A 16,877-nucleotide genomic window follows, 5' to 3' on the forward strand; every position below is an offset into this window, starting at 1 on the left:
AATGTTTCCAAGTCCACGATCTCATTCTCCAGCTCTCTAATAGATCTGCATGCATCGCGTGTGACATTGAGCGTATACTGTTGGCATAGAAGTTTGATTAAAGTCTTGCCATGGTCCCACCACTGTCTAAGACATTTAAAATCGTTTTTCCTAAGTCTAAAACCTTTCCAGAAAAAAATAAAAGCCTCTCTAAAAACCTTATCAAATGTTAAAACAGAGTTAAAATGCCAATAAGCACTTTTAGGTAAAACATTTTTTATAAAAATATTACATAAAACTAGAGCATGATCTGTAAAACCGGCTGGCACAATGCGACAACCTTTGCATGCGTTAAAATGATTCTTAAAAACATAAAACCGATCAAGTCTAGCCATAGAGATGATCCCCTCCCCTAGGTGAGACCATGTATACTGACGGCAGTCTGTGTGCGTCCGCCTCCACACATCCACGAGACCATGAGAGTGGACGAGCTGCCTCAGTGCATGTTGGGATCCCAGATGGGGCTCTGTGTGGTTTCTGTCCATCAAACCATTTTCTGTACAGTTAAAATCCCCACCCAAAATTAAAAAATCCTCCAATGAACAGCTGTTCAGTCTTTCACTTACTTTTTCTAAGAAGCTCTTCCTCTCTGCTCCATTATTCGGGGCATAAATATTGATAAAAACCAGTGTTCTATCTTCAAAAAGTGCCTTAACTACGAGACATCTCCCTGGTTCCGCGTGCTCCACTTCAAGTGAAGAAGGAGTGAAGGACCTGGACAGCAGGAGTCCTACCCCCCCACTTGCAGACCTGTGGTGGCTCAGAACCACCTGTCCTTCCCATTCTCTCTCCCAGTCAGGTGCATTGCCTACATCGCTGTGTGTCTCTTGCAGGAACAATACATCCACCTTCTTCCTCCTTGCTGTGTCAAAGACCAAAGCCCGCTTCTCTGCCACCTTGGCGCCGTTCGCGTTCAGCGTCCCCACTTTAAAAGAATCCATTCTGGATAGGCTAAAAAAACAACTGTAAAAAAGATAAAAAGACAGTATTAAAGCAGACATGTTACTAAAAATCAAGCTCTTTTTTCACTTTAACCATGAGTTTTTTCAGTCTAAACACCTCCTGATTTGTTAAAACAGTGGTGGCTTTGTTCTTAATAACATATTTTGCTGACTTCAAAAATAGCAGCTTATCTGGGAAATGTTTTTCAATATTTATTCCTCTTATACCTTTTATTTGCTCCAGATAATTTTTCAGCATTTTTTCAGGATACAATCTTGTTTCCTGACTTGCAGTGACGCTGGAAACGCCACTGCAGCCAGACATGTATGCCTCAGCATCACTGTCGCTGTCTGCTGTGGTGGCTGCTGGGGGGTCCATCCGCCCGGCCTTACAGCCTCCCTCCTCAGACAGCGAGCTCTGCCTCTTGCTGCGTCTCTGCGCAGGAAAGCGTGCACTCTCACACACACTTCCTGATGCACCGGCGTTGTTGGACTCGCCCATTCTGTCCCCAGAAAAATCAGCTTTTTCTTGTTTGTCCAACACTTTCTCCCCGCCTACCATCACCACAGTTTCCCTCTTCTCTCCCATCAGCTCACCTCTCTCCATCTCCTCCTCCAACCTTTCTGCTTCACCTGTCACATTCTTTTTTGCTCCTAAATCTAAAATCTGACCTGCGACTGTTTCACCTTCCACCACGCCTTTCTCTCCCTCCACCTCATTTGTTTTACTCCTCTCCTCGCTTTTTTTACTCCTCTCCTCGCTTTTTTTACCCCTCTCCTCGCTATTTTTACCCTCCACCTCTCTTGTCTCCACCTCATCCCCCTTTTTCCCACCACTCTCTTCATCTTTCTCACCTTCCACCTTACCTGTCTCGTCCTCCACCTTACCTGTCTCATCCCTCACCTCAGCTGCCTCTCCCACCACCTCACCCGTGCCGCCTCTCTCCTCAGCCTCGCGCTTCCCCTCCTCACTCCCCTCCGTGTGTCTGCTCTGCTCCTCCCGCCTCTCTCTCTCTCCCCCGTCCCCCTCCCGCTGTGCAGCGTCGGGAGTCCGGCTCGGGGCCGCAGGTATGGGGCTGCCCCGCCTACCCGCGGCGGCGGTAGCCGCCGCGTCCCCCGCACTCTGCGGGGCGTGCCCCGCCTCGGCAGAGCCGGCCCGTTTCGGGCAGGCCCGGGCTTGATGTCCCTCTTCCCCGCACTTTGAACACACAGTTGAACTCCTCTGTCCTGTTGTTCAGGATCATCATCACCTGTCTCCGATGCGACACAACGTGTTTTAACAACGGTGATTTACACCCGGCCAGCATCTTCCTCATCGGAGACACAACTTTACCGTGACGAGATAGTTCATTGATCAGGAAGGCGTCGCTGATGAAAGGCGGGACGTTTGACAGCGTGATCCGGCTTGTTGGCTGCATGAGCGGCAGCACTGACTCAAACAAGCCGTTCACAGTGATCCCGCTCTCCACCAGACGGTTTGCCTGTTCTACCTTCTCTAGAAAGAGGACAACCGATTTGTTCATGCGGGCGATGGTGATGGCGTACTAAAAACAAAGGCGTGGTACTCAAATGCAGTATAACTGGGTAGTATGATTTCTTTCATTATAAATAAGTCTACAGTAATAGAGGCTGTACTACCACCTTTTTTACCCCTCCTAATAGAAAATAAAAAGTTTAGATTAGGTGGAGTGGCCTCAGTGAGAAGGATGTGTGCATCAGTGCCCAGCCAGGTTTCTGATAAAAAGAGACAATCAATCTTATTATCTAAAATCAGGTCATTAAAAATAAAAGTTTTGTTTAAAAGGGGCCGGACATTCAGGAGTGCCATGTTAATGGTCTGCGGTGAATTGGGGTCCGTGATGGTTAATGGAGAAGGTGTCCGTGGTCTGGTTTAAATGCGATTATTATGATTTACTTTGGATCTGCTGGAATCTGTTGGAGTTGATGGGAGAAATGGAAAAAGTGCTCTGTGACTGAGAGCAGGTGGAAAGTGAAGGTGATGTACTGATGAAGGGTGTGGCCGGGTGCAGTCATGCATGTGTTGCTGTCTGGATAAAGAGGAAAAGATATAGAAGCACGCTTTTACTTTCAGTTCAGTCAGTCCAGCAGTTGCAGCCGTCCTGAATCCTTCGCTTCATTATGGGTTGTAAGTCTACAAATATTTATTCTTAATTTCATTCCTGTATCGTTCTGTTTTATTTTGAAGGGTTTTGTTGATCATTTGTTAAAAGGGACTGCGTTCTGTTTTTATTTGGGGAATAAATGTTCCCTGAGTGATCCAGACCAGCGGTCCCAACCTGGTCCTCGGCTGCTGTCCTGCATGTTTTACACTCAAACACCTGATTCTAATTCATTCATCATTAGCCAGTAATCAAGGTCTGAACAAGTCTGTTAACGACACAGTCGCTTGTATCAGGCTGTTCTGAAGCAGGAAACATGTAGAACAGGCAGGACGGTGGAACCAGGACCTGGTTGGAGACCGCTGGTCTAGACCAAACTAAACTCTCACTGAACTAAAGTCATTAACTCTGAAGAGTTCAGAGACTAAACTAAACTCTCACTGAACTAAAGTCATTAACTCTGAAGAGTTCAGAGACTAAACTAAACTCTCACTGAACTAAAGTCATTAACTCTGAAGAGTTCAGAGACTAAACTAAAGTCATTAACTCTGAAGAGTTCAGAGACTAAACTAAACTCTCACTGAACTAAAGTCATTAACTCTGAAGAGTTCAGAGACTAAACTAAACTCTCACTGAACTAAAGTCATTAACTCTGAAGAGTTCAGAGACTAAACTGGATGGAGGTACAAAAAAAAAGTTTGTAGGTATGTATAATTCTTTCTTATACCACGGTCTGTGTGAATACTTGATCCTGATTGGCTGGCAGGTGTAGGTTATCACTTTTAACCGACACCTAGAAAACAAGTTCAGTCAAATTGCCTAGTAACTTTAAAATCATTGCGCTGGATCAACTGCCACGTGGTAACCACGGCAATGGAGATTCAGAGAAGAAGAGTCGGTGTTCTGCCAATCCTTGCTATCTGCTGTTGAGGAATTTACCAAACCATTTCAGAAGTCCGCTTTGTGGTTTATGAGCTTTTTATTCATCCGGCGGTGGGCCGATCTACACAGACCAAAGTCTGGTTGATATGCCGACCCCGAGAGATTTTACAACAGAGTTTTTATACAAGAAGCCTGTGATCTTCCAATTCGGGACTACCCCCTGATCAGGAAGTCCGTATATTTTATCGAGTCCTCGTCTCTGCAGGAGCTGGAAGTGGAAGCCACTCCCCCGGTGCCTGTCTCGGCAGGGATGCAAGACGCCAGAACTTGCGTGACAATGTCTAGAGCATTGAGTGAGACAATGCGCTGCCTGCAAGTCCTCGTCCTGGCAGGGGTCCTCAGGAGCTGGAACTCGCACGTCAATGTCTTGAGGGGGAAATGAGGCCAGAGCAATCTGCAAGGCGTCGTTGTGTCCCTGCAGGGGTCACGCGCTGCTGGAATGCTCCGCAAGGCGTCGTTGTGTCCCTGCAGGGGTCACGTGCTGCTGGAATGCTTCATCAATTCACAATTTTCTTTTTTTTTTTTTAATTTTGTTGAGTTACAGTGGAGTAGTGATACATACTTTGCAAGTGAACCTTAAACATATGACCAGAAGTCAAATTACAACAAGCCAACAAAACAAATTCAAATATCAAGTATCCGTTATTTCTTGGATGGTGGCATTTTGGTCAGGTATAAAAATACAACATTCAGTTTTGATCACAGCTTCAGAAGGAGAGTATGTGGAGTCACATCTCGATGTCACAGTATAATTGTCTCGTTTGTGGGGGTTTGTGACAAGGTGCAGTGCTCCTAAGAGGTATTGAAGTTCAAAATGTAACAGGTATCACATGAAGTAATAGGTCTTGTTTGAGGTTTCTGTAAGTTTTCTCAGTCTTGTTCCTGTGACAGATGTGAATGTCTCGGTGTGTACAATGTATCTGACTTCCGGGCTTTCCTTGCCTGCGTCGTTTCTTTCAATGGCTCAGACGAGGTGCCACAGGAAGAAGAAAAAATCGGCTGATTTCCGGTGCATGGTCGAGGAGTTGTGTTCTTGCAGTGGGATGCGTGGAACCAGGTTAGCGCCCCTCACACTTAAGTGTCGGTGGTGCAGGACGTGTTGAGCCTTGGACCAGCGAGGTTTTCTCTGACACAAACCCAGTATCCGGGTTGTGGCATGGTTTGCCACTAGGAGGAGACTGGACAGCTTTTACTTTTCTGTGGATTGGCTGAATGGTAGAGGATAGAGTAGAACAAAATGATATCATGGATTCATCCATGGCATGGAAGTCCATCTTCTTCATATATTGAACTGAATTGCTTGGTATGGTCATAGGTCTACCCATAATCCTTTCATGAGGCGTGAGTTTTGTGCTTCCTAATGGGTGTTGACGGGTGTCAACATTGTCCATTTAAGTCCAGTTTAAAATGCTCTACACATACAAGAACATTTTCTTACAAGAACATTTTCATCCAAGAACAATTTCATATCCCTATCATTTTGGTTTATGAATAAAGTATATTTGCAGAGCTTCAAAAAAGTCACGGTGGGGGGAAGTTGTCCTGTAAGGGTTTGGGTTTTCTACACGGACCGTTTTGTATGTAACACCGATGCATGCCGGGAGTTGGAAAATAGTAAACAGTTAAACTGAACGCACCTCTCCGTCTCATCCTTTATCTGTAATCTATAAAGTTGATGACGGTTACATAACATGGTGTCAGAAGATCGGATTTAAATAAGAACACACGTGGAAAAGTGAAAGAAAGGAAAAGACGACGACAGAATGGGAGATGAAGCAGCACCGTTGCCGGCGCTACCGCAGTTAGCCCCGCCGGGCAAGTTTGATTTCAGCAACATCAATGACTGGTCGAGATGGATGAAATAATAGTTGATAATGTTTGCAATATTTTTATAGGATGCAAATCTTGGAGCTTATCAGTCTTTCAACACTATCTGACACATTCCCCCTTTTGCTCATCTGTGATTGCTAACTGTGATCAGCTATGCGACATGCATGCTATTCACAGGCACAAGGATGTGGGTTTCACAACGCGGCCGTCGTTGCTGACCCACAAATTATTTACATTTTTACAACCATTGGAATGCTACAATCCGTGTTTCTTTACCTCAGTAGTCTCTTGTAGGAGGGCTACATCATTAGGAGAAACCAGGTCGTTAGCGGGTATAGAAGGGCAAAGTTTTACATAGACAGGTAAGCCAAATTTGGCAGTTTCTTTTGTTGCATGGTCAGCTGAAGCATTGCCTAGTGAAACAGGGTCCATGGATTGGGTGTGGGCTTCACATTTAACAAAGCAATAGATGAAGGTAGTTGACAGGCTTGTAACAGTTCACCAATCAATTAACCACATTTAACGGGTGTCTCCGAGGATGTGATAAATCCTCGGTTCGCCCACAATATATAAAATTGTGTACACAATCAAAAGCATATCTGGAATCCTTATAGATTGTAACAGTTTTACCTTTTGATCAGTGTATATAGTTTCATCTACTTGGGTGGAGCTGGAGGGGGCAAGGCGGCGCTTTCAACAATTAAGAATTATCACAAATTGTATAACCTGCGTATGGTATTCCATTTTTATAAGCAGAGCCGTCAGTGAAGAAAACAGGAAAGGTCAGGACGAGTGTTAAAGACAGAGGTGTCAAAAGTATTCACATTCATTACTCAGGTAGAAGTATATATATTAGAGTTCAAAAATACTCCTGTAGAAACAACCAAAATTTCTACTTAAGTAAGGTAATGAGGTGATTGTACTTCTTACTTGACACCTCTAGTTCGAGATTAGTTATACATGCATTCAGAGACGTTATAGTTGGCTCACAGATAGATTTCCATGCAATTAAATTATGAAGTTACCATAGGCAGGAGAGAGATTATGTGGGCTCACCAGCAGTTCTCATTTTCCTTTGTTTCAGAGGTGTGATGTGGGGCCCTTTTGTTGATGGTGTGAATTAATTAATTGGCTGGTTCTGCTGCGCCTCCCCTGCCGCAAACACTTTTGACAAACATTAGTATTTTCATACATTACAGATTCTTTTTGCGTCATCCAGCTCTACCCTTTGTTGAGGGCAATTAGCAAATATATATTTTGCATGTACCCTGGAGGAAATCCATCAATCTGATCTCGTGACAGACCACAATTCTCTTTTGCTGTCAACATTATTTTAGCATAAAGTTCTCTGGGATTATCATTTACTTCCCTTTGAACTGTTAAGGCAATAAAAAGCTCTGAGCTTGCTCGGTGTGATTTTGGCAACAGCTGTGGGATTAAAGAGAATTCTCCAAGCATCAAGTACTTTACTTTTCAAATCATGTGGCAAAGTTAGTTTAACAGCTGTTTCCTCTAGCCATTTTTGTTCATTTATTTAAAATCTCTTACTATTATTTGGCTCCAAATTTTGTAGGGAACAGATCTTGGATTTTTGTAAAATCCAGTCGTCATCAGAAGTGTCATCGTCACTTGATTCTTTAATCAGTTTCACCAGATAAAGGTTTTGATTTTATCATTTAACTGGTTCTCTAATTTCAATTTTGTCTGCGTTGTGTTTTTAAATCCTTCTAGTAGAGCCATCAGCTTTTTTATTTTGATCAGTAAGCGAAGCTATTTGGGATTCTGCATTACGGCGTCTACTTTCATCCCTCCAAAGATCTGAGGGAGTTTGAAGTGCTTTTAGTTATTTTAACAATATTTAATTAAGTAACAAATAAAACTAACAAATAAAACTATCGGTACCGTGATTACCATACATGTATTTAAAGACCAGTCAACTCTTTCTCTGACTCTTTTACTGAAAAACTTCCCAAACACTTTCCATTTTCTTACTGTAAGATCCCTCCAAAAAAACGTTCAATTACACTCACTTTTACCCACAAATCACTTGCTAATTCTTCCAGCCATCAGTCTACTTCAGAGCATACAAATCATTCCTGTTGATGCAAGAAGAGCGAGTCGATTCTTACTGAAATGAAATATACCTCAAGTATTTGGGAGAGCGCGTCATCCCCACTTATAAAATAAAAACAGTTCCTCTACATACAGTATATGTCTATTTCTCACAAATATCTCAGTGTTACAACACTTTTATGGACCTCAAGTCCTGCATATGCTAGTCCCACTGGACTGTTGTTTTGGTACTCAGACCAACCATGGCGTTCTGGCCATTTCTCTCTTTAATGTTACCCGAGATATTAAACCTTTTTAGAAGAGCAAGTCGAATTCTAAGGCAGGATAAGCAAAGCATTCTCACAGCACAATCTATCTATCTATCTATCTATCTATCTATCTATCTATCTATCTATCTATCTATCTATCTATCTATCTATCTATCTATCTATCTATCTATCTATCTATCTATCTATCTATCTATCTATCTATCTATCTATCTATCTATCTATCTATCTATCTCTCTCTCTCTCTCTCTCTCTCTCTCTCTCTCTCTCTATCTCTCTCTATCTCTCTCCCTCTCTCTCTCTTTAGATGGATAGAGAAAGAGAGAGTGTATACATACACCTACATTTGTATAAATATAAATTAACGAGTTAATGCAGCGTTAATTCCTCGCCGTATTAATGCGATTAAAATGTTTGACGCATAACGCAAAAATATATTTTTCCGTAGCCGAAAAAACTCCAGCACTTCCGGCTCCAAAACAACAAACCAATCACAACCGTCACAATGACTGGGAGGTGGAGTGTTGAGGAAAAGCTGGTTTGTGATTGGTTTACTCGTCTGTCAATCACAAAGCCTGTTATTAAGACACGAGTCAGCGACGGCTCCGCCCACAACAGCTGCTACACGCTATGCAAGAGCAACAAACACAGTTTGGTTAGAAAATGGACATTTTACTTTTAAAACTCTCCCAGATGGAACAGTGGACAAATCCCAAGTGATCTGTGTCCACTGTAGTAAAGGATTCAGCTACTATAGAAGTTCTTGGAGCCTCAGGTATCTTTTATCAGTAAAATACACTGGGTCGATCCCAGCACACGACCCAGACTTTTTTATCTTCCTTAGGTCTGACCAGCTGGTATTTCTTTTTCCTGCTGTATTGCCTACTGTTGTTGACTTGATATTTCTTGTTATTAGTGCCACGGCCTCCAGGCCAGAGGCACTAATGTTATTCTGCGGGTTTATTACTGCGGGAATCGTGTGCTATGACTTTTATAAGCAATTGGCGTGCACGTTTTTGCGCAACGTGCACAAACGTGCGCGCTAAAACCCATCCGGAATGCATTGGGAGAACTTTGGGGCCTCACCACTCGCACACCGTTACTCGAAAAATTCTGAACCAAATTAGAAAGTTGTAGGCCCTGAATTTAACTACAGTCCTGTGGATTTTCAGAGCGATGGCACAAATAGTTTTTGCACGAAGTGCAAAAACATTTCCAAATTTCCAAACTAATGGGGAGATCATACCATGCATTCCTATGGCGCCATTCAAAGCGGATGGGAGAAAAAAGATGAAATTAACCTTTTTTCTGAGTCACGGATCTTTCTCATACTTGCACGTAGAAATGTCATTCAAACTTCAAAACGGAGGAAAACTTCTCTTCTCTCTCTGAACCTGGAACTGTTTTTTCCTAAAATGTACACTTTTCAAGATATGAGCGCTCAAGCGAGGACTGGAAACCACATTTTGTCAAATCTAGAGTGGGAGTTCAAATTGATTAGAGTGTGGAAGAATTCAAAAAATTAACATAATTTTTATTTGTAATTCGAGCTCATGGCCAAACCGTAAAAGCTAGAAAGATAATTTTTGGTCAGAATGTAGACATACATGTTGAGATTCATGAAATGTGACTTTGACAGGCGGGGTGTGCACAAAATTTAAATGGCGATGGCTAAAGCAGCGACAATTCCAGCCTCTGTCTCCATTGACTGCAATGTAAAAAAGAAGTTTTGTTCAAAAAAATCTCATTTTTGTTTTCGAACTGCCGTTACTAGCACATTTTAAGGAATACCTGAATAAAAATAAGATTGACAGAATCTGCTGGGTTCTCCGTATCTCACGATGTTTTCATTTTTCTGCTAAGAGCTACGGTTTGATCACAAAGTGGAGTGGTTTGAGGTTTGTCACAACCGAAAATCTAGCTGAGTCATTCCCGCTCCCTCTGTATATAGTAGGCTTCTGAAGTTTCTAGAAGCTTATCTGTTCTGATGAGTCACCCCTCCCCTCTGTATACGGTATATATACAGTATATATACAGTAGCAGGCTTCTGGGTCATGTGACCCAGAACTGGTCACATGACACAGTCACTACCATGGATCTATAATATTAACTGGATCCAAGACAAAAAATGGCCGCCCATTCATTTCAATGCATTTTGCTCAGCCAGCGCATGTGCCGAAAAAATGTCTGATTTCCGGGTTTACTTCCGCTTACACGGGCCCATAGAGCATGCGCAGTTGAATCACCTCCCATGATGCTCTGGGGCCTCCCATCATGCAATGACACGAATATTAATATAATATGTATTAATATAATATATTAATTAATGTATATTATTACATGTATAGTATTACATATATTATTAATGTATTAATATAATATAATTATATAATATATATTAATATAATACATGAGCGTGGAATGCACGGACACCGCTGTGACGTCAGCCGTGACGTCACGGCCAGAAAGAGACTTTTCTTTGACTTTTCTGGCCGTTATAAAATATTTTTGACGGATATAAAGTCCATGACTTAAAAATATAGAATACAAAGATTAGTCATTGCCGGTGATTACAGCTGGAGGTGTCCTGTGAACAGTTTTAGAGGCTTCTCTTTTACTATTGCGGTCTATGGGAAAAAAAGCTTTCTGGGCCCCATGGGATTTTTTGTTGCAGTACCGCGGCTGGCCACTGGAAATAATCGGCGTGCCTTCTGAGTGCGAGACTGGGGGGCTGGGGCCTCATTTAAAATGGAGTGCGTAGGATTCATACTAAAAGTGCACGTACACTCAAAAGCCGAAAATGCCGTGCGCAAAAAAAAATCCGGATCAATAAAACCATGTGCACGCAGACTTCCACGCAGTCCAGCTGGAAGGTTGCGTAGCTGAATCCGCCTCATATCCCGCCCTTTACACGCCCAGAAATGCATATGGATGAGCCTGCTGAGCATGCGCAGTGGCTTCCTGCAGCCTGTTTGGCGTCAGAATGAATGAGAAGTAGCAGCCACCGTGACACTGACTTTCATGGAGACCTAGATGTTGTAGATGATGTGGAGGACAGGAAAACCACATTATTTGGTGGTCACAGTGAAAGTTAGAATAAGTATATAAATAGTATACAATAAAATAAAGCGAGTGAGTGACAGCACGCCGGCGCAACAGGGGGACACACGTACCCCCCGTCTTTTCAAAATCATGTTTTTTTCCCCCTTACTTTTTACAGTTTAAAAACTAACGGTAGGCTCAGCCTTAAATTGCAAATTATCAATACACTGTATGAAAGCAATACGAAAATGGCCCCGCAGCCCCGCTTCACCCCCCGCTCCCCCTCCTCCCTCCCGTCTCCCCTCAGAGCTGCTCAGGGCTGATTTATGGTTCCGCGTCACCAACGCAGAGCCTACGGCGTAGGTGCGCGTCGCCGCGTACCCTACGCCGTAGGCTCTGCGTCGTTCTAACGCGGGACCCTAATTTAGGCTTAAACACCCGCACGTAAAGGTTTCACGCGCGCGTAAAACTCATATATATGAAAAAAAATCTGAGTCCCTTTAGGGAAGAAATGAGAGGCTCCGTGGGGCCCCTAAACGCAACCCCTCATTTGTTCTGTCCTAAAGCGGTGGATGAAGAGGCTGCAGCTCCAGCAGCACCAGAGTCCTGACTGACTGAGCTTCACACAGAGGAACACGATCAGCGCTATTTTATTTTATTTTATTATTTTATTATTATAAGTCTGATATATGTTGTGATACGTGATGACATTATTAAGAGTATGACATGAATCTGGCTTCATTTCACCACCTCACAGCCTGCGTCGCCAGTTCCCCGTGTCTTAAGTAAATTCTTACGGGAGGGTCCTGGTTGCCGTAAGGATAAGCAGATTTTCCGGTTAGTTTTTTCTTTTTAGATCCGAGGATTTGCGTAGAAGGCAGCTTCCGCAACTTTCAGGCGCTTTTTCTGCGCAAGCAAGCTTTATAGATGAGGCCCCTGGTCAGTACAGACTTCATAATACTTTACCCTGGAAAATGGAGAAATCTGAACCCTGACCTTTTGACCTTACATGATCCCCAGTCCTGCTGGGAGCAGGTTCATGGTATATATATGTATATTATTATCATTATACATATAAATATTTACATTTGTATATTATATATACAAACTAGCCCCGCCCCTTCTTCTGATTGGCCGGTACGTTATAGTCCAATATCTTTTGAATGGTTTGACATACAGAGTCATGGATGATGTCATACGACTCAATATCGAGTCCTAGACCCTCATTGGTGCAAATTAGCCCCGCCCCTTCTTCTGATTGGCCGATACGTTATAGTCCAATATCTTTTGAATGGTTTAACATACAGAGTCATGGGTGGTGTCATATTACTCAGTATTGAGTCATTGACCCTCATTGGTGCAATTTAGCCCCGCCCCTTCTTATGATTGGCCGATACGTTATAGTCCAATATCTTTTGAATGGTTTAACATAGAGAGTCATGGGTGGTGTCATTGGACTCGGTATTGAGTCCTTCACCTTTATTGCTTGTAAAATGTACACAAATGTGCAGCAGCCCGCCGTGGCACTCTCGAAATTTCTGTGAGGAAATTGTACAGTTAAAGATGTTCTTGCCTATTTGACACGAAGTCTGCGCCTCCCGTTTGGTCAAAGTCCCGGGCCAGTCCCTTCAGCCTCTGGTCTGTCATCAAACGCTGGACCCAGCACCGAAGCAGGTTTTAGGGGGGGAGAGGGGTGGGCTAAGCCCACCCAAACGTGCATCCTGCCCACCGGCGTCTCCATCCCGGCGGCGGCGAGAGCGGATGGCGGTGCGCTGTAGGGTCAAGAGCCACGGCTACGCCGTCTACTTCGTAGCCTACGCCGTCTACGCCGTTGCCTAATGCACTGGTAAGATGCGCACGACATTGATCATTTTTGCAGATCTCCCGTGCATCACAGAACTTTGATCCAGTTTGCCTGAACCGAGACGTCTTATGGGCTCCCTCGTCAGCCTCCACGGCCGGGAGATGCTGCTCATCTATGTTTTAGATACCTGTCCCAGTTAAACTAACGCGGCTTACCTTCCAAGAGCCACCGCTCTACGTCATCGCCCCCAGAATGCATTGCGCAGGTAAAACATGGCCCCTCCCGCAGGTCAAAATATGTGATAAACATTGTAGATTTTTAAAGCAATTCGATTATTTTATGTGTTTCTAACAACATATTTTAGTATAAGAGAACAATTGTGGCTAATTAGGGACTACAAGTCTTAATAACCAGGGTTCCTCTTAAGGGATTTGTATGTAGTGATGTGGAGCTCATTGTCATTTAAGTTTTTGGTCTTGACTTGTCAGCTGTGACTGGTATGGGGTTCAGGGCTGAATTTTTCAGGCAGGAAGATTTTAAGTTTATTTTTTGATGGGATGAACATGAATACCTCATACTACTGTTTGTGCAGAATCTCTCTCTCTCTCTCTCTCTCTCTCTCTCTGTCTCTCTCTCTCTCTCTCTCTCTCTCTCTCTCTCTCGCTGTCTCTAGAGAAAATGTTGAAACTTAGTTGTTGTTTTTCCAATCTGGGCCCAGTTTTGAATACAATAAAGTTTGAGAAAGAACATGCTCCTTGAGTGACTTTGTCTTTCACAGTAATGGGTTAATGATTGTGTTGTATTTCGGGCCAATTGTAGAACTAATCAGTGTTTAAATTGAGCTTTCAATTCATATAGTGGCATATGGCTGTTTTTTTTTTCAAAAGTTACTTTATACTTTTAAACTTTAAGTAGTTTTTGGAGCACATATTTTTTACTTCTACTTGAGTAAAGAGGTCAAGTTGATATTTCAACTTTTACCAGAGTATTTTTAAACTGCAGTATCTATATTTCTACTTAAGTAACAAATGTGTGTACTTTTGACACCAATATGTATGTATATATATATATATATATATATATATATATATATATATATATATATATATATATATATATATATATATATATATATGTATATATATATATATATATATATATATATATATATATATATATATATATATAATTAGATTTTATTAGATTTGTCTGAGGATCTGAACTCACTTTTGGTGTCTGATTCTGTTTTTCTTCCAGCTTGCATCAACGCTCCAATCAGGGAATGCGTTGACACGGTTTGTAAATTTCATTTTTTATTTGTGCTTGTGTTGGGTGGGGTTGGTATTTGTTAATTTTGTTCAACTCCAGTTCAAACCAACAACTGGGTTGACTGGCTTGTTTCTATCATTCTTTCAGTTGTAGTCACACAATCACTTCATTGAATGTTTTTATTCTAACTGAAGGCTAAAAAGGAGGTCAAACCTGGAGACCTGATCAAGATCTCCTGTGGTGATGGTAAACACTGGGCTGTTTATGTTGGTGGTAGAAACGTCGTTCACCTCGGACCAGCCAGTGAGTTTCCTGGTTCCTCCAACATGTCAGACTGAAACAAAACCAAACAAGGTTTCAGGTTGTTCTCAGATGCTCAACGGTGTGAATCAGCAACAGAGCAGACGTAGAACCATGTCAGCATCTTTAGGTGTCAGCATCATCTCAGTGAGCTGCAGCTCAAACACTTTTCTTCATGGTTCATCCTTTTAGGGTTGGGGGCTGGTAAGGGCGTTGTGTTGAAGGAGAAGCTGAAGGACGTGGTGAAGAAGGACAAGTGGAAAGTCAACAATTTCCTGGATAATGAATACAAACCTCGTCCAGCTGTTGTTATCGTGGAGAAGGCCTGTTCACTGGTGGATACAGAGAAGCAGTACGACCTGTCGAAGTACAACTCTCAAAACTTCGCCACTGAGATGCGCTACGGCAAGCCTGAGTGTCGGCAGGTACGTTAGAACATGTTTCTCCTGGTGGTTTGTGTTAGAGTCAGCAGGTACGTTAGAACATGTTTCTCCTGGTGGTTTGTGTTAGAGTCAAGGGCGTAACCATGGTATAGACATTGGGGGGGTCCAAACATTTTTTTTTAAAAGGTGCATTTCCCACAGTTCTATGATTTTTATTTAAGGAATAGTCTGCAATTTATCTGAGATAGTAGTGAATAGGATAGCTTTCAGTTGGGAAAAATTACATACCTAAAGCAGGTTGATGTAAATATTGTGATTGGAACGACAAAAAATCCATAGCAGACGATGGACTTTTAATTCACACTGAAACGTTTAATGTGAATGAAATCGTAGATTTGTACAAAGAATGAAATGTAAAATCTTGATGTTAAAATGAATGTATATACAGATTTATTCATTTGACAGTAAAAAATTGTTTAACAGTAAAAGTGCATACAAGACTGAACAAACAAAAAACAATTTACATTTCTCAGTTTCTTAACTCCTCTCAGTGCATTCTTTTTTTTATTTATTATTATTATTAGTGTTGCATGTATTGTTCTCTACAGGACTGTCTCAGAAAATTAGAATACTGTGATAAAGTTCTTTATTTTCTGTAATGCAATTAAAAAAACAAAAATGTCATACATTCTGGATTCATTACAAATCAACTGAAATATTGCAAGCCTTTTATTATTTTAATATTGCTGATTATGGCTTACAGTTTAAGATTAAGATTCCCAGAATATTAAATTATTTTGAGATAGGATATTTGAGTTTTCTTAAGCTGTTTTTTTAATTGCATTACAGAAAATCACAATATTCTAATTTTCTGAGACAGTCCTGTATGTGTAAAAATGGGGTGAGTATGTGTAAAGGTACTGCAACTACAGACAAGGCAGCAGGGGGCAGAGATGGAAGGGTATCATCTAAATAAATGATCCAAAAACATGGAGGCGTTCATCATTTAAGTCGACTAGTCTCTGACAGATACGTTTCCTGTCCAATGCATCCAATTTTTCTTGATGCACATGGCAAATGGCAATGTTGTTTAGCCGGGTCTGCGTCATTGTTGTTCTTAGCCATGTCTTTAGACGTCTCAAGGCGCTGAAACTTCGCTCTGCCTCCGCTGAGGAGGCAGGAACAACCATCAGCAGTCTCAAGAGGACCTCAACTTGCCTGAAAAGATGTCGCACCTCTGGCACCATTTCCCGGAAAATGTCTGCTACCTCTGAGGAAGATGTATAAGTGTAATTGGCCCAGAACATTTGCAGCTGCACTTCTAAAGCCATGGCATTCAGCTCTGGGTATTCATCTTGGACTGCATCAATCTTCCCAGAGATGAGTACGTCTTCTAATTTTTGCAGCCTTTGAAGCCCCTCCTGACTGAAACGCTCAGTGCACTGCACCAAAGCAGTGTCCAAGGTTCTGAAGTACTGCATTCTGTAGTACGCCTGGGCAGTGGAATGACAATGTGGTGTGGCTGAACCAGTGAAGCGCTTCGGTGGCATCCGTACATGAGGCATCTTGATGGGCTGCAGGTTTAGAGATGTTACAACCTGAGATGCTTTGGAGTACAGCTGGTCAAAGTGCTCTTCACATCTTTTGGCCTGGATGCTTCTCGTCACATGCTCTACAGCAGCCAGCATCCCTGATGCTGTTTGTCTTCTCTGCTGCAGAGAAAAGTTCAGCTCCTCCAACACAGCCATGACATCTTCTGCAAGAACGATGCCGAGAATGGTATTGCCCCTCAAAAAGCTGTCATGAAGGCCACTTGCTTTTGCAGACATTTCCATCGTGGTGCATCGGGACATTTCTTCTGTGGCTGT

The 16,877-nt window shown here is 42.4% G+C and overlaps 1 protein-coding gene across 1 annotated transcript; it reads left to right on the plus strand.

Moving 5' to 3' along the window:
• Positions 1-6,032: 6,032 nt before the first annotated feature.
• LOC133450819 (phospholipase A and acyltransferase 3-like) lies at positions 6,033-15,060 on the plus strand. The gene is made up of 3 exons (XM_061729724.1): positions 6,033-6,059; positions 14,521-14,641; positions 14,819-15,060. The coding sequence occupies exons 1-3, from the start codon at positions 6,033-6,035 to the stop codon at positions 15,058-15,060; spliced, it is 390 nt and encodes a 129-aa protein (XP_061585708.1).
• The last annotated feature ends 1,817 nt before the right edge of the window (positions 15,061-16,877 follow it).

This window comes from Cololabis saira, chromosome 9 (genome assembly GCF_033807715.1).
Source record: "Cololabis saira isolate AMF1-May2022 chromosome 9, fColSai1.1, whole genome shotgun sequence".
NCBI lineage: Eukaryota > Metazoa > Chordata > Actinopteri > Beloniformes > Belonidae > Cololabis > Cololabis saira.